General features: G+C 44.9%; 1 protein-coding gene across 1 annotated transcript in view; it reads left to right on the forward strand.

Annotated features, from left to right (window-relative positions):
* TBXAS1 (thromboxane A synthase 1) overlaps positions 1–23,356 on the forward strand; it is a gene marked incomplete at its 3' end in the record, with an annotated part of 145,688 nt that overhangs the window by 34,625 nt on the left and 87,707 nt on the right. The window contains exons 2-3 of the mRNA XM_079931204.1: positions 907–1,000; positions 3,934–3,986. Of these exons, the coding sequence (XP_079787330.1) occupies positions 907–1,000; positions 3,934–3,986 (147 nt within the window). The remainder of the gene's footprint in view (positions 1–906; positions 1,001–3,933; positions 3,987–23,356) is intronic.

A 23,356-nucleotide genomic window follows, 5' to 3' on the forward strand; every position in this document is an offset into this window, starting at 1 on the left:
TTGGTGATGAGGTCTTGTCTCCATGGTGTGTCCCTTCCATCCCTATTTTTTATTTTTCTCTATTAGGCCATGGAATGGGATGAGGGATATGTCCAGGGGTCAGTTTTGACCAAGGAAAACCACATATTTGCACAGGGAACTGATTTTTGCCATTGTTACTTTTTTTGCTTTGCCTTGTAAGACAATTGTTCGTGGTAGATTTAAAGGCCGAGCAGCTGAAGTGGGGAGAGGTGCAGTTTGGTTGGTTTTTTTTTTTTGGTGGGGGGATGCCCACGCTGCCCGGCTTGTGGGATCTTAGTTCCCCAACCAGGGATCGAACCCGGACCCTAGGCAATAAAATTGCAGAGTCCTAATCACTGGACTGCCAGGGAATTCCCAAGGTGCAGTTTAAAAAAAATTTTACTGGGACTTCCCTGGTGGTCCAGTGGGTAAGACTCCGCGCTCCCAATGCAGGGGGCCCAGGTTCGATCCCTGGTGGGGGAACTAGATCCCGCACACATGCCTCAGCTAAGAGTTCGCATGCCGCAAGGAAGATCCCGCACACCTCAACTAAGACTCGGCGCAGCCTAAATTAAATAAATTAATTAATTAAATTTAAAAAAAAGTTACTGATGGAAATTGTAGGTGGGGAAGGGTCATTTGGGCTACATCACCTCTAAGCGGACTTCCAGCTAAGAGATCTGAGGATGACTTGATCTCAAGCTTGTTATCAGGAGGAGTTTACTGAGCTCTATTCATGCCACTCCCTCACCTCTAGGCCTCCACCTCTTCAGTCCTTAGATGCTGTCAACTGGAAACTTTCTCTACCCTTACTTCTAGTGAATTCAATAATTCTGATTTCTAACAGGGCCAGAAGTGTGACTGCAAACCTGTGTCTTGGTTTTTAAAATGTGCTTTTCCCTTCAGGTACTCCACATCAGCATTTTCGAGACTAGAGAAGTTGGGCATCAGACATCCCAAGGCTTCTCCTTTTATCGGAAACTTGACATTTTTCCGCCAGGTAAGGGCTGCCTTCCACTGTCTTTCGGCATAAGATGCTCTGAGCCCAGTGCAGCTTTACCCACAAAGCATTGCTCTCGTCTAGGTCGCCCACACCCAGGGAGGTCTATGTGCGAAAGCGCCACGGAATGAGCCTTCCTCTGCTTGCATCAATTCTTATGTGATGAGAATGATCCCTCACTGATCACTCGTCAATACATACTGAGTCCTGGTATCCATTCATTCATCCAAAAACCCAATTAATGAGTGTCTAAGGTGTGCCAGGCCCTGGAATGTGGAGGAAGTAGAAGTTGCCCGTGCCCTAGCGCTAGCATGGGTGGTAGAGATGGTAGCTGCGGTTGTCCTTCAGAGGAGAGAGAGTTCCGTCAGGGCTAGAGTCATCCTGGAGGACTTCCTGGAGGAGGGAATCTGCAGGAGCGATAGACACAAAGACAAGAACACACACACCAGGTGGGGAGCAATGACGTGTGTGATTGCACCATGTGAGAAAGAGGGCGCAGCTTGGGAAGCAGCCTGGACTAGAAAGAGGAGATTGGGGAGTGCTAGGGAACACCACTGTGTGTGTGTGTGTGTGAGAGAGAGAGAGAGAGAGACAGAGACAGAGACAGAGAGACAGAGAGACAGGCTAGATCACTGACAGTCCAGAAAGGCAAGTGAAGAACTGTGCGTGTTCCATCACTGGTGCATAGAAGTGGGGAGGGGGACACCAAAGAGGAAGATTTCTCTGCAAGGGGGAGGATTTAGGTCAGGTCTGTAGAATCCAACTGCTGTTGAGGTCTGTCTGGATGTGAAGTGGTGAGGGCTTGGCCCGGGTGGAGATGAGAGTGAAAGAGAAGAACAGCGGGGGCAAAATTAGTAACCCTCGTGGCAAATTAGGTGTGGAGGATTCAAGGGAGAATGGCCGTGAGTTGACAAAAATCAAAGGTCGGGAGGTTGGCTGGTTTAAGGAGGTACCTTTGATTTGCCAAAGTAACATGGAAGTGGAAATGCCAGAGGGCATTTGGAGATAGGGGCCCAGGACTCTATCTTCGGAGGTTATTTTTTTTTCTTACGTTGGGTTTTCTCAGAAGCCAGATGATTTATTCTGCTAACTCCTGGGGGTGCTGCCACCAGACCCGACATCAGGAGCCTACAGATCCTGCATGTGAAGAGCCACTAAGCCAAACAAAGGCAGGAAGTATGAAATTGGGGCCAATCCTGATAATATCCCCTGAAGATCTCTTTAGGAGTTCCCCACCCCTGCCCGCGGAAAGGCTGGCCCTTGGCGTTAGATAGAAAATAACATAGACTATTTCTGTCCTTTTTCCTTCCCATCTCAGTTTCTCTTCTGTTCCTTTCTGTCCCTTTCTCAGTCCAACACCCCTTTCCACTCTTCATTGCTGTTTCTCTCTTCCCAGCGTTCTTTTTAAACACCTCCTTCTCTCCTCTCTAGCTCAGGGGTGGCCAGGCCACAACTTTCAGCCCACAAACAGCATCTCATCAAGGCTCCCCATGAGCTCCTTGGAGCAAGTGTGAAGACATTTCTAAGTACCAAAACAGAACAACAGACCAGATAGGAAATTAAAGCAAACAAATGTCACATATTTCTGGGGGGAAATGATCAGTTGCCTTCAGTCAAGTAATTAATTTAGTCTCAGCATTTTGAGGAAAGCTGTATCCCCGTCGATGTGACAAGAACACTGTGCCCTGCCTCTGGATAATTTCCACATATGCTCCCTTTCTGCTCGTCATCCTTGTAGCTGCAAACCCTGCCAAGTTCTTGCTAGAACACAGTTATTTCACTGACCGTTTCCATAGTCACATGAGCTTTCTTTGATAGACGGCAAGCTTAGACGGCGTAGCTAGATTTAATGAGCCTGGGACGGATTCCCATTAAGAGCATCCACCTCTTCTACCCCCCAACTCTCTACTCGCACCCACACGTCGTACATCTGCCTGACCACTCCATTCCCACAGCACAAGTCTAGAGCGTTTTCCTGTCCACTGGCTCCATCCCAACCTGAGAATATTTTCATGTTTACTTCTTTCCCACAACACGATGGATCCAGCCATCTCCAAGCCTTCACCCACACCATCCCCCTGTGTATATCTACACACATACTCCACCCCTACAGCACAATGGGTCTAGCATTTTCTGACCCTCTACCCCTACTCCACCCCGTGTATATCTCCAGGAATCCTCCTTTCCCACCCCAAAGTGTGTCTAATATATAAAGTCGCTCTAAGGTTCTTATGCTTTGAATACGTTGATTTTAGTTAAAATTTAACTTGGATCAGAATTCAGAATTTGTGATAATTTGGGTACACTCAGCAGACGTTTACGCATATAGTGGCTGTGAAAAGAGGTTTCGCCCCCAATAATAATAATATAAACCAAATGGCAGAGGAGAATGTGAACATAGTTGAGAAAGCAAAAAATTTTCAAATATTTTAGCATCAATTATACAAAAACAGGATAAGTACAGATGATCTCTTCTGTCCATTAAAGCAGAGCTGACTGAGACTTTCTCTTGGCAGTATTGTTTTTTCATGCAACTAGTGTTTTTTGTTTTGTTTTGTTTTGTTTTGCTGTACGCGGGCCTCTCACTGTTGTGGCCTCTCCCATTGTGGAGCATAGGCTCCGGACGCGCAGGCTCAGCGGCCATGGCTCACGGGCCCAGCTGCTCCGTGGCATGTGGGATCTTCCCAGACCAGAGCATGAACCCGTGTCCCCTGCATCGGCAGGCGGACTCTCAACCACTGTGCCACCAGGGAAGCCCATCACGCAACTAGTTTATTCTAATACTCCAAAATACTTGAAAACAATATAACTTCAATTATTTTTTATTGTTTATGTAACTGTGTTCTCACTATTCCAGACTTTCTTTCTGAATAAGTTTGAATATTTGAAATATGGTTCATCTGATTCTTACTACAGTGCTCTGTTTGCTGCAGGGTTTCTGGGAAAGCCAGATGGAGCTCAGAAAGCAATACGGACCTCTGAGTGGGTAAGAGGGAAACTCCATTCTTCTACCATATATTTTGATTTGTGTGTGTTAAATTGATATGGAAGGAAGGACAAGAATGGGAATGTGGCATGTGTTTATAACTTCTGAGGATCCACAAAGCGAGTGCCCAGCAGTATAGACAGGGCTCCTAGAGAAGACCCCAGGGGTCCCCAGTGTGCACGGTGCTAGCCTGAAGAGCACCACTTCCCAGCCTCTAAACCCTGACCATCTGAGTCAGGCCCTGGGTGCCCTGACCATCTCTCGCCGCTGTGCCAAAGGTGTGCTGCAAAGGACACAATGGCCGTCCGCACCTCAGTCTAATTCGCCTTGACAACCCATGGCAAGTCTTTCCCCACGAACTTATCTAAACCTTACTTGGACCTGTAAAATATGCTGTCAGCTATATGGCCATATAATCTGTTATCCGACACAGTACACATCTGAAAGTCAAAGGGGATGAGATTCCCAATTACCCCAGGACAACGGCAGAAACTAACAAAGACTGACCTGGATATACTGGGTCACGTGGTCACCCTAATTCTCAGCCACATCAAGGAATATAGGACTTCCCCTGATTTTTCCCGTATTTTCCCCCTTTATGCTTCAGAGTATGCTTCTTTAAAAAGAAAATTCGAGAATCTGACAAACAAACCCACGATCAGACCATTTACCCTATTCAAGACTGAACAGACTTGAATCATATTGATTCTCAGCACACATCCTTCCACACTGGAGTCCTAGACGTTTTCCCTCAGCTACTGGATGGATGATTTTTGGTAGTTCTTTTCCAGATTTTCAGGTCTCTGATAACTTTTTTAGGTGCAGCGAAATTCTGTGGTGTCCCTACTGTATATCCTAACGGGGTCCAGTGGTTTGTGAGCCCTTCTATCCACACGACATGACGCCTGCTCCCCCAGTGTTGATTTTCAAAAGGGATTCACTTGTATTCTTTGTGGAAATGCCAGGAGATCCATGGTTTTGGCCAAGTTCTCCTCAGTTTGCTATCTCTCTTTAATTTACTATGTAACGCTGCAAAGGTAGCACATGAAGATATTCTACTGGATGGTCTCTGATTAGTTTGTTATTCCTGGATAACAAACTACTCCAAAATGCAGTGATTTAAACACAATAAGTTATGATTGATCATGTGCCTAAGGGTTGGCTGGAATTGGCTGATCTAAGCTCGCCTGGCTGGGAAGCTCAGCTGGGCTTCCTGGTGCTTCTGCAGGTTCAGCTAGGGAGGTGGCTCATCTAGGCCAGGCCCAGCTGGGGCAGCTGTGCTCCACACACTTGTTTCATCCTCCTTGGGATGGCAGGCAAGCCAGGGCAGGCTCTTCTCACGGTGAAGGCAAAGGGTCAAGAGAGCAAGCCCCCAAATGCAAGAACATTTTAAGTTTCTGCTAACATTCTATTGGCCAAACCCGAAGTCAAGGCAGAAAGCACACTCCACGTGCAGTGAGTCCAAAGCAAGTTACTTGGCCAAGCCTGACACTGATGGAGCAGGGAGATGTATTCCTCTAAAGGAAGAGTGGGAGATGGTGCATATTTTTAGTAATAGGGAGCTCCACCTCACTCTCTAAGACCCCTTTTAGCTCGGTCTTTACTTACTTTTTTTTTAGTTCATAGCTTCCTGCTTTAAGCATAAGAGGTACTCAAGAACTTATCTTTCCAACAGTCTCATTCTGCAGTTGACTTGACATTGACCTTGGAGACTGTCTCATACATTTCTGAGACACAGCACTGACTCAGAAGGACGGTGGCTTCCCCAGAACTAGATAAAGGCCTTCCTGAGTTTGAGTTCTAGGAATTACCTCCCTGGAGTACTTCTGTACAGATTTTCAGAGTACAGCCCTTGGGTATTTTAAAATAATTTTTAAATGTCAGATGAAGAGTTTAAATTGCACTGTATTAACTGGTGGATTGTGTGGTGGTGATGATGGTGGTGGTGGTAGTAGTGGTGGTGGTGGTAGTGGTGGTGGTGGTGGTGGTGTGTGTGTGTGTGTGTGTGTGTGTGTGTATGTGTGTGTGTGTGTGTGTGTGAGAGAGAGAGAGAGAGAGAGAGAGAGAAACAACTGATTTCCTTGACAACAGGATGTCCAATCAACTTTCACCCCCAACTTTAGCACAAGGTACCCTTTTCGTTTCAAGAAAACTTAAATCATAGAGAATGGTTTCAAGTGAGGTTGTAGAGAGAGAAATTGCAGTATCAACTCTGGTAAAAAGGGAAAACAATGAAAGGTGATGGCATAATTTCTTCATACAAAGCTATCAACTTTTTCTGCCTTAGAAAAAATGATGAGGCTTACTTAAAACGCTAACTTCTTTTTCAATGTGTCCACTGCTGCATTGAGAGGCACTGCAGTGGTGGGGTAAAGCCCTGTTTGAGCTCTGTAACCTGGGTGAGACTCAGTATGCTCACCTCTTCAGATGAAAGGGTTGAACTAGTCTATATTTAAGGTCCTTTCTAGCCCTAAAAATGATTTTGTTACTGCTTAAATTTGAACAAAATGGTTTCACTGACTGGGAATGGCAAGCATGAACCATGATCAATGAAAGATCCTTCTTTTAGGAAACGATTTGGTTTGAATTGTCTTAACTTTTAGACTCCTTCTGTCATTAGGAAACATCACTGATCCCATATTAGTCCCCTTAAAATTGAAATAGTAGATTGATTCATCATTTGACAAGTGAAACCCCATGCAGTTGATGCCGTACAGAGATGCATGTGTCCTTAGATGACAGGGCAGTACCATATGTTGGGAGAAAATATGGGCAGAGAGGGTCTTCTCTTTACTCTGTACCTGAAAACCAAACCTGATGATTATTTATGCTTATTATCTGTTGTCACCATAGCAACTCAGTCAGAGTTTGGGTCCCCAAACTGGAAACCTGCTTCTTCCCCTTTTCCCTTTCCTGCTTTGAGGAAGGTAGTGCTGGAGAAGCCTTCTGCTGAGAGGGGTTGACAGCACCAATGCTCGTTACCATCACCGTGACCACCACTGAGAATCCAGTGTCTTCACCCAGTGTCTAATTATGCTGCCTTCTTTGCCAGGCCCTGTGCAAATAGAACTATGCACATTGTCTCTGGCTCCTTTGAACTTGACTGTAAAGCAGGAGGGCTGGCATGCACACCTATACAACTTTTCTTCACAATTCATGATCAGAACGCTCTTGAACTGCACGTTAGCTCAGTAGCCCCCTCCCTTACCCTCGAGGGGTATGTCCCAAGACCCCCAGTGGATGCCCGAAACCGCAGATAGTATTGAACCCTATGTAAATCATGCTTTTCCTGTACATACATACCAATGATAAAGTTTAATTGATAAATTAGGCACAGTAAGGATTAACAACAACAGTAATGGAACCATTATAACAATATATGGTAATAAGAGTTATGTGAATGTGGTCTCTCTCTCTCTCAGAATACCTTACTGTACAAATTTAATGCCTTTCCATCTTAACTAAGCACTTATCAGGCACTGTGGCCGTATCTTTTACGGTTTGTGGTGTGGCAGCAAAACGAGCAGAAATTTCTTTCTCCTTCTTCACAATTTCATGGACGGAAGATGCGTTCTTACTGTAGATCTTGGCAACCTCCGCACAAGATTATTTTCTTTCCTTATTCAGTGGAGAACTTCCACCTTTTCACGGAAAGAAAACACTTTATAGCTTCTCTTTGGCATATCCAAATTGTCAGCATCATTACTCTTGTACCGTAGGGCTGTTATTAAGTAAAATAAGGGCTACTTGAACACAAGCACTGAGATACCACGACAGTCGATCTGGAAACTGATTTGGCTCCTAAGTGACCAATGGGTGGGCGGGCTATGCTGGACAAAGGGATGATTCACATCCTCGGCGAGTGGAGTTTTATCACACTGCTGAGAACATTTTAACACTTAACCATTGAACACTTATGAAGTGTTTATTTCTGGAATTTTCCACTTAATGTTTTTGGACCACAGTTGACCACAGGTAACTGAAACCAGGGAAAGCAAAACTGCAGGTAAGGGGGGGACTAATGTACCCCTGGCAACATATTATGAAGAAAGAAAGGCTTTACTGCTTTAGATAACCTTCAATTAATGATTACTTGTTAACTCCTTCAGTCTGAGATTGAGCCCCAAACTGGATTTATATTCCTTCCCAAACCCTAAAAGAATAGTATCAACATAATCATCATACATTTGGGATTGAGTGTAAACAGGATAGAGATTATGTTCCCTCCAATTCGTGACTGACTTTGTAAGCCAGTGGATGACAAGCGTTTATTGTGCTGTTACCGTGAATTACTTAGAAATACATACACAGCAGCCTAAGTTCAGCTCACGTGCAACTCCTAAAGGCTCCTATCCAAAGCCCCTTTTCCCCTTATCTCATCTCTGCTGTAAGTGGTAGCTCTGCAGTTATTCTTTTATTTAGCCTCATCCCCATTTCTTTTTGCCTCCCGCATCGCTTTCATCTTGATTTCTAGTAGACCCTCAGTTCCGTCTTGTTGAATTTGACTTCCATGCTTCCTGGTATCCATCACCCATGCCCCTCCATTTGATTCCTGTATCCATCCCTTCATCAAGCCAGATTTGTTGAATAATCTTATAAACTCCCATTAGAACATCAGGTTGTAAGTAGATAAACATACACATTGCACGTAATTCATAAAGTACAAAGACACAGAAAAAAAGTAAAATGGACTCCCACCTCGGACCCTCAGCCAGTTCTCCCCAGAAGCAAACTCTGCTATCAATTTCTGACTACTCAAATGAATAATATATGATAGATGTAGTTCTCCACCTTGCTTTGTTCATTAATGATATTGGGGAAACTGTTCCGTTTCAACACACTCATTCTTATTAAATGCTGTTCTATTTTTTTAAAGATTCCACTGTATGGATGTATGCTAATTTTAAAAACAAGTTCTCAGTTGATGAATGCTTTTTGCTTTTATAAACAATACAGCAGTGAATATTCTTGTGTATACATCATTACTATCTTGTGTAAGGCTGTCTGTAGGATAAATTCCTCGAAATGGAATTATCAGGTCAAAGATTATCTACATTTTTATTTTGGTAAATATAGCTAAATTGCTCTCACTAGGGAGCAATTTACACTCCCATAAATAAGCATATGAAGGCACCTGGTTTCCTCACACATTAAAAATGTGTGGTCACAATTTTAAATCTTTACCATTTGATGGTAGTTTTAACTAGCATTTCTCTAATTATGAGAAAGTTTGAGCATCTTTTCATAGGTTTAAAATTTCTGAAGAATCCTTTGCCACTTTTCTATTGGGTTATTGATCTTTTCCTAATTTATTTGTAGAAGCTCTTTATTTATGAAAGAAAATAGCTCTTCACGAGGGGTCTGGGTCACTGGAAATCTTCTGCTTCTTCATTTAGCTGCTGATGGGAATGTTCAGTTTGTGAAAATTCATGATCGGTACACTTTTCAATAATGTATATGATTCTTTTCTGTATATAAGTGTATTATACTTTAATAAAATGGGTTTTTAAAAGACTTGCAATGTTACCAACCTGCTTCAGTCAATATACAGTAATAATTCACCGTTAAAAAAAATAGCCCTTTATGTTTAATATATGTTGCAAACATTCTCTCCTTTTTATCACGTCTTTGACTTTGTTTATTGTGTATCTCTTCCAATCAGAAAACATTTGTTTTTGTATTGTTGAATTTAACCTATTTTAATGGTGTCTACATTTTGTATCTTACCCAGTAAGGTTTTCTCCACTAAGGATATATATTTTTAAACTTCCATTTTTTTCTAGTATTCTTTATTTCATTTTAAAATTTAGATATTTGATCCACCAGGTATTTATTTGAGGGTAAGGATGGAAGTAGGGATCCACCCTCATTGTTTCCAGATGGTGGCGTTCCTTCTGGAAATGCATCCTTTCCCAACTGATTTAAAATGTCATTTGTATCATTTACTGGTTCCTATATGTATTTCTGACTTCTCTGCTCCATTCTTCTGCTTGACCATAGGCTAGTGTCATGCTGAATACTCTCGTTTGGTACCTATTGCACCTTCTTATACCTAGCAGCAACAGAGTATTCTAAGAACATCTTTGTAAGTATCAGAATCTAAAGCAGTCTATCTCCCAGGGAACCTTAGGTCTCTGCACTTAAAAAAAAAAAATCAATTTAGCAAATATAAAGAAGATTTTAGCATAAAGGACCCGGCACTTAGACCCAAAGTTCACGCCCACAGGAGGTAGATGTGTCTCATATGCCTCCAACTTGGAGGTTCTTAGCACCATGTTTTATTTAACTACCCAGCACGTATGAACTAATAACACCTTGTCACCAGGCAATGAGGAAGCTGAGGACTTTGGGATACATACGGAAAAACATGTGGCATCAGCAAAGATAACAGTAGGATCGTTCAGACATTTTTTTTAGGCTCATTTAAGATTCCATTCCAGGAGGAGAGCGTGTGCTCCGGAACTGACTAAGGTGTGAAAACTTCTCACGTAAGCGCTCTTCACCATCGTGCTTGTGTACTATTTAGATGAGGTTGAAGAGCCACATAGAGATGGTTTACTTTAATGCAGTCAAATGTCTCTGTCATCAACACATGGGAGGTTTGCTGGCCTACTTCCATAGATCCAGAACTCTGGGAACTGAAAGGACTCAGCCTGTTGCACCCTGTGTCACGTGACTGCTCTTTGCTTTAGAAGACACTGAGGCATCTGAATATGCTGGACTTGAAAATGAGGGAGAGGATGGGTGGGGGGGAACTATGGCCGATTTGTTGGAAAAAATACAAGTATTCAGACTCACACTGGGCAGCAGATATGGGGAGGTGGTTCTCGTCTTTAAACTGGACTGAGCTCCATAGAATCATAGATGTTGAAGCAAGGCAGAAATCTTAGGTTGAAGTGAAGCCACAGTTGCAAAATTGCCTCCCAGACAATGCGCAGAAGTCAAACGTTTAAGTTTCTGCTAATAGGGAGTGCACGCCTCAGAATGAGACTCACTTACTGAGTGACCTAAAAACGCGACTCCGTTTTCAGAGGAATTGATGAAAATGAAAACACACCATGATCACTGAGAAAACACAGTACCCTTGAAACTGTGGAATGAGGTACAGAAATCCTAAATTATCCTCACATTTCTGGCCATAACGCTAGACTGGGGGCAATATTGGGGTCCCCTAGCTTGGTAAAAGCGGAATCTTTTATGAGTGTTGAAAGCAAAGCTTAGGATCACTAGCTTCAAGTCATTTGAGTCTGAAACCAAAATGAATATGACACCTGATGGTCCCTATGTCATAATTATTGAGAATCATTTCAGTGAGTTAAATATCTATAGTCTCACTGGTCAATATAGATCAATCACTAACACTCAGCCCCTTAGGATACATTTTTAAGGGAGTGTTTATTAAAGCGTTACTGTACTTTAGGGGGCACATTACTTTATAAGAGCAAATACCCTGACAAAATGGGCTGATTTGTTTTCTAGGAGGCCATTGAGAATAGGATGAAAGTTGCCAGCAGGAATATATTTGACTGTTATCACCGATCCAAATGCAGAGCCCAACAGGTAGAATTATCGAAAGAACAATTGTCCTCAGACAACTAGGCGATTTAGACCAAAAAGAGTAAGAAGAATTCTATTAGGGCCCCAGTTTTCTCAAATGAAACTTTAATAGACTCATTACTACAAAGCGTCCTTCTTCCTTATGGTTGAAGGCTTCTTCCTTGTCTTCATCCAAAGACCCTTCTGAAGAGTACCCATTTTTCTGGCCTTCTGACCTCCTCCTTTACCCCTTATTTCACACCACTTTCTTGCCCCCCATCTTTACTCTACCTGCAGGTGACGGTTGCTGCATATTTTAGTGACTACTGCTGTCCAAGTTTTTGTGACCCACTCTCCTAAAGACCAAGAGCCTATATTTAATTCCTCTTGTTGGGGTAGAATAACGTCAAATGGAGCATGCCAACTTACAATAGAAAACTGGGGTTTAACCTTCAGCTCCGACTCTCTTTCTATCTACCACCTGTTAGCTTAATGGATTTGGGCCAGTCACCTCCCCTCTTGGAACCTCAGTTTTCTCAGATATAAAACGAGGGGCCTTGAACTAGATCAGTGACTTTGTTTAATTATAAGCCTCAGTAAATAATATATTTTACATTATGATCCCGTACACACACACCTGAAATAAAAGTTTTATTAAATATCTTTTACTATATAAGATCCACTTGGATCTATTCTATTCTCCTACTCTGTTCTATTCTACTCTATTTCATGAAAAAACAAAACACATACAAGCTGGTCACGACCCACAAAATTGGTTTCATAACCACTGGTGAGTCAAGGTGAGCAATTTGAAAAGCAAAGGTCTAGATGATATCTGACATCCTTTCCAGTTCAAAACTAGGTGACTCAACTCCAAAAGTCTACATTAGAAAAATTTTATAAGCCCCTGGTTTTGCTCCAGTGTGGTTTAAGATTCTGAGAAATTTCTGACAAAAGAGATTTTGTCAGCTGCAGTAGAATCTAAGATGAAACACTATTCCTCCAGGGATGGGGCTTTTGCACTACGTGGACCTGGGCAGAGACCTTGCTGCTCGATAGTCATTCCTTCTTCTTTAAAATCATAAGTTGAAGCATTACCAGAATCTTTCAAGCTAAAAACCTTATCAAAACATATTAGTTGACAATATAAAACATCTCTCCCTAAGATTTCTGCATTGATTGTAAATGTCTAAGTAAGTAATTATGTGGATGCCCTATCTTAGCTAGGTGTGCCCAGTGGATGGCTTACTTCCAAGAGGGGGGGCGGCAGGAGGGAATGGCTTAGGGACCGGAAATCACCCCATTCCCTGGGATGTCTGGGCATGGAAACCCGACCAGGCTGTGTGTGCTGACAGAGCAGGTTCCCGCTGATGAGCAAAGCACAGCATTGAAAGGGGAAGAAATTGACAACTCCCCATTCTAGTAATCACTGGACGGTCCAGGAGAAAATTGCCCACAGAGAAGGTGTTGGCTGGATGGTGGTCAGGAGTCCACTAAAGCAGGAATCAAGAAGGCCTGTCGGGCTTCCCTGGTGGCGCAGTGGTTGACAGTCCACCTGCTGATGCGGGGGACACGGGTTCGTGCCTCGGTCTGGGAGGATCCCGCGTGCCGCGGAGCGGCTGGGCCCGTGAGCCATGGCCGCTGAGCCTGCGCGTCCGGAGCCTGTGCTCCGCAATGGGAGAGGCCACAACAGTGAGAGGCCCGCGTACCGCAAAAAAAAAAAAAAAAAAAAAAAAAAAGAAGGCCTGTCAGTGGACATTAGGGCACAACTAGGGGGTGATCTGGGTCCTGAGAAGAGAGTCTGGCAGGAGAATAAGCAGGACCTCAGTGGGAGGAGCCTGGGGAAAAAGTCATGTGCAGATACCCAGTCCTAAGAGTGAGAGCATGATGTGGGGCCCAGGACTCAGAAACCAGCCCCAATCCCTGTTATCAGCTGGGGACAAAAGGTCCATCCTGGCTGGGACAGAACGAGGCCGAGGATGCTAGGGACTGGTCCACCTCTAGGGGCAGCTGGACTGGGGGTGGGGGATGAGCACCCAGCTGGGAAGGCAGCCACAGATCTTCAGTTTTGCATTCCTTGACGTGTGTTTCCAAAATCCACCAGTATATCAGGTTCAAAGTGGAAGGGGGTTCATGCTCCATCAGGGACAATCAAATCTGGTATCAACAACCTCTTTATCCCCCCAAATGACAGCCCTGCACAGATGTGTTCCCAAACAATAGGACATCTCAAATTACAATTGCGTAAAAGCTGTTTCTAGTTAATATTTTCGAATAATGAATTTCATATTTAATTGTATTGTACCTGCAACAGATCCAAGTTGTTCAACCCAGAATGCAAAATAGAGTTATGTAACATAGTCATGAATCACTGTGGCATTTGCCAAGGCGTTCTCCCATCTGGAAGTAGGTCCAGAGAACAAATGGCACTACGCATATATCTTCTGTCAAGAACTCTTTTGCATAGATAATCTCCAAAATTGCACACATTTACCCAATTCTTATGGCTCTTAACCCTAATTAACTGAGAATGCAAATAGCTTTCCCATTCTATTCAACAAGATGAATGACGAACCATCTTTGATTTCGTAATTAAAAAAAAATCTTTGCTAAATTCAAAGAAGCAACAAATTCCCAATTCCCATGAAGCTTAAAGTTCCTCTTTGATCACTATTTTGTGAGCAGAAAAACTTTTCCCAAACAAGTTCTCAGAACCCTTGAATTATTAAAAAAGTTTTAAATTGTGTTCCTCACATAGGGCAAAAGGCGACAGCAATACATGTCTAAACTAAATCACTTTAGATACACAGTGTAAACTTTCAAACAAAAAAAAAGTCATACACCATCACACAAACATTTGAAATTCTACTAAAGTGTGAGTAATCAAAGTTTATCTTTAAAATGGAACATGTTCTCCGTTCTTCCTCAGGACCCTTAAATCTTTCAGAGTTTGGGTTGTTTACTATGCTTTCCAATTCTTCCTGGTCAGTCTTATGTGTAACATTTCTGCAGCTGTGCACATGCAGTAATTCCCAGCAAGGCACTGCCAAGTTTTATGATGCCTACATACCTGGGGCAGATCATAGAAATCTAACTACTCAAATAAGTGCCTTAGGGGCTTCCCTGGTGGCGCAGTGGTTGGGGATCCGCCTGCCGATGCAGGGGACACGGGTTCGAGCCCTGGTCCAGGAGGATCCCACATGTCGTGGAGCATCTAGGCTCGTGCGCCACAACTACTGAGCCTGCGCTCTAGAGCCCGTAAGCCACAACTACTGAGCCCGCGGGCCACAACTACTGAAGCCCGCATGCCTGGAGCCCGTGCTCCGCAACGGGAGAGGCCACCGCAATGAGAGGCCCGAGCACCATAGTGGGGAGTGGCCCCCACTCGCTGCGGCTGGAGAAAGCCCATGTGCAGCAACAAAGACCCAACGCAGCCAAAAATAAATAAGATAAAATAAATTAAAAAAAATAAGTGCCTTGATTATTTTTCGCATCTCAAGACCATGCCCCTAACAACCTCTCCCCCATCTCGCCCACAAGCTGCAAGAATTTTGCAACCCACTATATCAACTTTTCCATTCTGGGTGAGGCTCTCAGTTTATTGGCCTGTTTTAAAAGGCTTGACTCTCTGACATATTCCCCAGGCTCCCCACATTAACCACTAAGGAGGCACTGTTAGCAGATGATTCCATTTTTGCCTCTGCTTAAAGCAGAACTTACTAACCTTTGCCCTGAGTGCACGGCTGGTGGATGGCCTGTCCCCGCATGGTAGGTGGACGTGGGAAGTGTGGTCTGTTGTGGTACAACACCCACTGGCACCTACTGATGCTACTCAGACTACGGGGGAAGTGGGCATCCAGGTATTAATCGAAACTACTGCCCTTCACAACTGGACCCCCGGGGGAAGGGAATCCAAGCCCTCCCTAGTTTGTCCCCCTCTATCTTCTCCATTGCTAACATAGTACCTGGGGCATATGACCCACCAGAGAGGCAGTTCTTCAGTGGACTTTCCATTTGCCTTTGAAAGTTGTCTGTAACTCTTCAGGTTCTCCTCTCCATCTCACTGCCAGACCACAGGGCGTTTCTTATGATGGACACGGCCCCTGGATCCTTCCGAAAGACTCCAGCCCGAAGATTCTTAACTGATTCCCCCAAATCTTAGACTTCTCTGCTAGAGTTTGGGTTCTCCAGACCACCGCATGAGCAAGAAGCCTCAGCTCTTTATCCTCCTTAGGCTGGGGGCCCGCTGTAATGCTTTATCTCCAACCCTGAACGGATGCTTAGAATCCTGAGTTCCTCCCTCCTCCAGTCCATACTTGTTAACGAGCACCAGGCTTCAGGGCCTGAGCGCTCACAACTGACACCCACAGAATAAAGATTTCATCTCAGCAATCGGAATGGGGCTTCGTGCTTCTACAACATGGTCAGCAAGAGGCACTCTGTGACCCACGGCCGTGGGATGGATGGGTCCTCTGCTTCCTAGCCACCTCCAGATGTTGAGGATGGCATGAAGAACTTTTGGCTGGAGGACTTTGTTTTCTTGTGTTAAAGCACAAACGACATAACATTGCTCATCCTAGACATTTTTCAACGTATAGTTCAGTGGCGTGAAGTACGTTCACATTGTTGTGCAACCATGACCAACATTCAGCTCCAGAGCTCTTTTCATCTTGAAAAATGGAAACTCTATACCCATTAAACAATAACTCCCCATTCCCCCCTTTCCCTAGCCCCGGGCAACTACCATTCTACTTTCCGTCTCTGTGAATTTGACTAGTCTAGGTACCTCATACTGGTGGAATTGTACAGTATTTGCCCATTTGCGACTGGCTCATTTCACTCGGCATGATGTCCTCAGGGCTCATCCATGGAGCATGAATCAGAATTTTCTTCCCTTCTAGGGTTGTATAATATTCTATTGTACGTATATACCACATTTTGTTTGTCCATTAATCTGTCGATGGACACTTGGGTTGCTTCCACCTTTTGGCTATTGTGAACAACGCTGCTATGAACACCAGTGTACAAATCTCTCTTCAATACCTCCCTTTCCGTTTTTTTTTTTTTTTTAGATCTGTTGAATATATCCAGAAGTGGAATTGCTGGATCATATGTTAATTCAATGTTTAATTGTTTGAGGAACTGCCATACTGTTTTCTGTAGCAACTGCATTTGGAGTTGCAATGCTTTATTGTTCCTTTTGACAGTGACTGAGTGGCCATTACTTCTTGCCTTCAAACCTCACAAGTGAACTCTAGAAGAAATATAAACTTCTCCCTGTGCTCCGGTACCTAACTGGTCAGTGTGAGTGACACGTTTCTGATCAGAATGCAAGGCCCCCGTGATCTGGCCCCAACTTCCTGTTGACTACAAGCCAGTGAGCACATTCTTTACCAGACTAGCCCTGTTATCAACAAATGCTTGTACTGTACCATAAATTCAGTTCGTTTTAATAAATTCCCAGTAGTCCTTACCCAGAGCCCTTTCTCGCCTTATCTCACTCCTCTCTGCCAGGCCCTTTACAATTTATGTGTTTGCTTTTCGATTCTGCTTTCAGCCCCCTCCAAGTTTCCTCTTTCCCACCAGGTCACTGTGGCCTTTGTGTCTCATATAAATTTAGCCTTCTCTGTCTGGGACTCTTTCTTGTTCACTGGGCCCACACTTCTCTCCCTGGCACCAGCCCTTCAATCTCCGGGCTTCCTACCTAAAGTAACTTGTCAAGATCATGTCCTTGTCATTTGTGGCTTATGAGTTTTCCCTCTCTGTGTTTCTTTCACTCAGTCTTTTCACCGTTTTCAAGGCCTGTGTTCCAGCTTTGTGGCCCTTTGCTGGAGGAGACATACTGAATCCCCCCGGTCCCCCCAGGACACAGCGTGCGTTCTCACTGAGAGGCTAGCTAATTCCATGCTATCCAGGTAAAGGAGAGCTGGCAGGTGGCCCGTGGACCCAGGCACATAAGCTTGAGAAAAAGTTTAGAAGTTTTGGCTGAAATATTGAAAGGGAGACTATAGAGGCTGACGATATGCTAGGAAAGTGTGAGGACAACCTCTCTGCAGTGGCAGGAGAGGAGATGGACCTAAGGAATGGTGCTAAGGAAGTGGGTTATTGTGCAGATGCACAGAATAGAGAAGGGCAAGGCGAGGGATGAAGGGGGAGGATGGAATCTATAAAAGACGAACAAGCAACCACTCTAACAGCCCAGGTGAGTGATGACAGTGATTTGGATCATCAGAAACAGAAGGAAAAGAGAGGGAGACTTTTATAAAGGAAATGTGCTGTACAGCAGAATTGAACTAGTCACTGATGATAAGGATAAAGACGACTAGTCAACGTTAGTCACTGAGGTTGGCTTTGAATTCTAGAGACAAAACGGTCATTCCCACCATCATGAGGAGATGGAACATGGCAGAGGGAGAGACAGCTCCATCCTTGCCACCATAAGTTGTAGCTACAACTGCGACATTGGGTCCAAGTTGGCTTGGGAACAAAGCACTCGAAGGATTACCTGGCCACACTGGGAAGGAGTGGAGAGGGGGTGAGTCCCAGCCCACGCTTGGAATCTGGAATCTTCCGCCTCTCATCCTTCAGTGGCATTTCCCACAGTGTGTTCTTTGGACCATTTCCATTGAGAATAATAATTGTTACGTGGAAATAAAGTGAGGAGTTCCCCTTGGCCAATTGCTGGAAACACTGGGCTAGTCAAAGGAACACAGGTCTCTTTATTGCAGGACTTCTCAGAACTGTTCACATAATAATGTGCATGGAAAATCTCCAAGTGAGAAATTTAGTATGTAGTGTGTTTATTTGACCACAGACTTTTTTTTTTTTTTTTTTTTGCTTGCTGGAATATCTCTTGGGACTAGACTAGAATATGGAGAACGGGCATTGAGAGAAAACACTGATCTAATAAGCGGTAGCATTTTACTCCTAAAGAATTCCACATTGAAAACAGGCATCGATAAGAAGAGTTTACTTCACCATTGTAAATTATCAGTGTTGCCACCAGTAATTATTAATCACCTCCCTTTCAAGGTTGTGTGGGTGTATGTGTGTTTATTCTGTGGTGCTGTGGAGAACTGGGGACACACTGCCACATGTTCTGCGTGTTTATTGATTCCCTTTTAGCCCCACACCTTTTCCTCTCCCCTTCTATCCCCAGAAGACAACCATTCCATTGTTCCATTGTGCTTAATGTGTATTTTTTTGGTGCAAATTCTTGCAAACTGGGTAATACGGTCTCATGTATGTTTTCTTTAGCTTACACCAATGGTAGTGTCACATAGCTCATTCTATCCTTTAGTTTTTTTCACTTAGTGCTATGCTTTGAATCTCCATCACGATGCTGTACTCCCATGGAGTCTGTTGCCTCTGGCTACCGCCTATCACTGCAGCAATTCTCCACCCGGCTTACCCACCCAGTTTCCCAGGAGGGGGGACACCCAGTGGCGTCCAACAAACAACGCCGCAGTGGACATCCTTTTCTGGGCCCTTTCTGGCCCTGTGCGTGCTGTGTGTCCTGCTTTTATGACGGTAAGAGAGAGATATCTTTGTTCCCTGGGGCCACTTACGTAGTAAATTATTACTCCATAGCAGGTTTCCAGTGCTCTGTCTGAGTCTTGTCCTTTCACTACCATCCCAATAACCTTTCGAGTTTACCTGGGCTGACTGCATGAGCTTCAGTTTATATAGAAACATCAGTGCCTTTAAGACGAGAATGACACGTGATCAGTAAGAGGCGAGCACGGGGCTATGTGGGTTCTCCTTGTTAATCCAAAGCCTTTTTCTGTCCCACTGTCCCTTATTGTTGTTCCTTGGACACTCCCCGAACTCCTGCTTTTGGACTCCAGCCCTAACAACACGTCACGTACTGTCTACTGTACTGCTGTCCTGCTAGAGCACAAACTCCATGAGGACAGGTACTCTGTCTCTTATTTGCTGGGATATTCCCAGGGCCTAGAACAGAGTCTGACATGCAAAAAGTGCTCAGGAACTATCTGCTGAATAACCAAAGGAATCTCCTCTGAGCACAAGCCTTTCAGAACAAATTTGTCCCCAAGAAAACCTCAAACAGGAAGGTCTAGTTATGTTGCTGATTTTGGTCATTTGTATTATTTCTCTGGGACATAACGAAAGGACTTGGGGGAGGTCTCTTGTCCTAAAATCAAGGCTTTGGGTAGAAGAGTCTGTAATCTCTCCCCATCAGTGACCTACGCTCCATCAATCCAGGAGTTAGCCCATAACAGTACAAAATTGACTTACTACCATGTCAGGCCATCTTGGATATACAGGGTAAGGTGAAGGGCAGGCTCTTATGACGCACTGGCTGGGCCGCACTCACTCAGACCATTGGTATCCCTCCCCAGGGGCCACCCTCTCCTCTAGCCTAACTCTTAGGGGTCTGCCTAGGATGCCAGAAAGAGCACTGGATTCGGAGGCAGAGCTGGGTCTGGTCTGAGCTCAGCTCTTCCCAGCTGTGGGACTAGAACGAGTGACTTAACCACCATCTTCGCCTTTAAAAATACCTGAGCGCCTGCCTACCTCCCAGGTCTCATGTGAGACTAAAGGAACTATCAGTGCTCTCCATGAGCACAGCCCGCCCAGGGAGCAGGGATCCTGGCCATGATGCCTCAGCCCACCAGGGCGGGCTCTGAAAGGCCCTCTTGCAGCCACCTGCCATCCCGGGGCAGAGCTCACAGCAGGAGCCCGTCCCTAGCCAGCTCTGGGGTGAACTTCCCCAGTTCCTGTACGTGGGTACTCAGAAAAATTGGGGAGGCATTTCTCTGGCCTTTCATGCCTCCTCCTGGCTATGAGGCTACTCTAGGCAGAGTCAGGCACTGCCCACCCAGGCATCTCACCTCTTTGGATCTCTATTTTCCTAGCTATGAAATGGGGGCATTGGGCTAGAATGATCATCTTGAAGCTTCCTTCTATTTCTAAAATACTATGATCTGTACTTTAATTATCCCCCCGCCTCTTGTTTCTCTCCAACTGCGTCTAAAATTCTTCGGCCATTAAATTCTCCATTCTCGAGAGTTCCACATCTGGGCTTTCTAATTATACCTAGCCCAGGACAGCACATTCCTCTGACGGCCTGGGGTTCCTGGTCACAGTGTCTTTTCAGAACTGATTCTAGCTTTTGCCAAGCCCCTCAGTTCATACTGAGTCCACATATCATTGGGGGAGGGGAGATTTTGCTACGTACTCTCACACAAATATATGTCCTGCACATATTCTGTGTGATAGGACACACACACGCACACGCACACGTACACACACACACAGAGCTCTCTCTGATGCCTGAGAATCTAATGCCTGGGCATAACCGTGTGGGCACAAATATTCTGGGACAGCCAAATGACTATTTTAATGTTTCTCCTTCCCTGCAGTGCCATCTGACTATTTATTTAGTAGCTTGATGCTGTTTGCATGAACAATTTTGCCTTATAGGCAAAGTTCTTCATGTTTATGATTCTTACTGTGAAAAAAATTGCTTGCCTAACATCTGTTCTGAATCTGTGTTTTCTTTCTTTTTATTTGTCTGTTCCCTATTGAATTCCATTTGCGCCAAGGACAGTAACTGGAACTGGAATCGTCAGTGTCCTTCGGGATTTCTATACACTTCAATACATCTCTTAATTACTCTTTTTTTATTGTTATGAGATCTACATATATATCCATAGTCATGCAGGCAGATTGGTTTGTAGCTTACCTCTGCCTGTCCCCCTCTGGGGAATAAGTTTTATTAACTGAATAAATTAAATGGGCAGGTATATCCAATAGAGTAGAGAGGTTTATCATTATAGGTTCGTCTCAGATAATTTTCCCCCTTGCTGCCCAGTTCCCTCGTTTAGCCATAGCTCTGTTTGGGAGAGAGCTTGCCTGGAGCTCGAGGTGGCCATGGCAGGGCTAGAAGGGCCCTTCGTCTTGTGGATGAAAAAGCTCCTCCAGGCCGGCTTATGTGAACTCAGACCCAAGTCCTCATTAATCCCCTGTTCTCACTACTTAGAAACCCACCCAGGGACCAAGCAAGCACACCCCCAGCAGTAGCCTAGAAGGTCCTTAAAGAAGAGCGCTGAGACCTGTTTCCTACCCAACACCTCGGAAGTCCACCGGGTGTAGAGACTGTGACCCCGAGACTCAAGGGACTTGCCCCAAGTCACCCAGTTCTAACTCCAAATGCAAAGCTCGTTCTACCATCAGGTCCCCACTCCTCCTGGGAGGGCTGTGCACTCCTCCCCCTCTTTATGACCTCTCCCACACTCACGTCAGTCTGTGTCTGTGTCTTCCAATGGCACAAAGACAGACGAGACGGTTCCCCCACATCTGGGAGAACGCGCTGCGGGCCTCACACCAGACAGCGTCCACTCAACAGCTATTTTGACCTCCACTGTGTGTATAACACTGAGCTGATGGTGGTGGGAGATACCGCCCCTCCCTTTCCCCAAAAGTATCACTCATGTCTCTTTTCCGGAAGAAATCTGGCATCTAATCTAGAAGAAAAACACAGACCTGGTCCACGTTGCACAAGAATGCCAGGTAACGAGTGACTGAATATGCCATGTCGAGCAGACAACCTGAAGCCACAAATTGGGCAGAATCATGGGCCAGTGAAGGCAGAGAAGCCTTCCAGGAGGAGGAAGTAGTCGAGCACAGACTTGAATAACGGGGAGATGAAGAGGAAGAGAGAAGAACGGTCTACCCAGTAAGAACAGTTGGAGAAGGACTTTGGGGTGGGAATGGTGGGAGGCGGGGAAGTTGACAGCTGGAAATGGAGACACAGATGGATCGACCGGTTGCCGTTAGGTGACCCTGGAGGGAAGCTGGAGGCTCTCTGCCGACCACAGTCTCTGCGGGAGTGGGATCTGAGTAGCACAACTCGGCCCACCACGTCATGGAAACTTTGGTTCAAACGAGATCTTTGGCAGAGCCCTTGGGTTGCAATGGGGGCCCAGCTCCCAACGGTGACTCCATGCATAGGCAGACCTAAGACAGCCACCAAGGTAGGCGCCCAGGTGAAGAAGCCAGTAGGGCAGACATGCAGGTGATGCCCCTGTCAGTTGGTAGAAGAGAAGGAGAGAGAGTGGCCCACACGTTTCAGAAGGGACAGAGACCAGTGACTTTGGGAATGCAAGATAAAGATGAGCAAAGAGACACAAGGTTCAAGTCTGGCTTCAGATCTGCCAGTGGCAGGAATTGGGAAACCAGGAGGACAAGAAGTGATTTCTCAGAACTAGAAAGGCAGTCACAGAATCATCTTCCCATTTACTCATTGGTACGAGGCACTCTGCCAGCTTCTTGGGGATGAAAGGAAAAATAAGACAGTGCTTTGTCCTCAAAGAACTCACAGAGTAGTAAGGAGCCTGTTAAGAAATAAAACACTGAGATGCAAATCAATAGAGGAATGGACAAGGTACTATGGGAACTGCGGGAAGCAAAGGGGCTGAGAAGAGTCCGCAGAAGAAGGGACAGGTGACCCGACTGTCAGAAAGGTTTTCCAGACAAGATGGAGACCAGGACTTCAAATGGAACCATAGAGAAATAGTGCAAGTGTGGGGAACCACAAATAACTGTTTCACAGCAACACTGTATGGCTGTAGTTCCCAAACTGTGCACTAAGGCCCCCAAAGGTGCCATAGGGAATTCACAGGGGCTTCCTGGGATATCACGGGGAACACAGCGACATCTGTTGGTCATGGTGAGAACTACTTTCAATGTATGCGCATTCTTTTCTCAAACGTCTACTACGTTGTTACAACATGAATATTTATTAAGTTGTTTGGGCATAACTGCTTAAAAATGAGACTGTTGGGTACTTCTTTGGGCCTTGCAGGGGG

The sequence above is a fragment of the Stenella coeruleoalba genome (assembly GCF_951394435.1).
Source record: "Stenella coeruleoalba genome assembly, chromosome: 9".
NCBI classification, from domain to species: domain Eukaryota; kingdom Metazoa; phylum Chordata; class Mammalia; order Artiodactyla; family Delphinidae; genus Stenella; species Stenella coeruleoalba.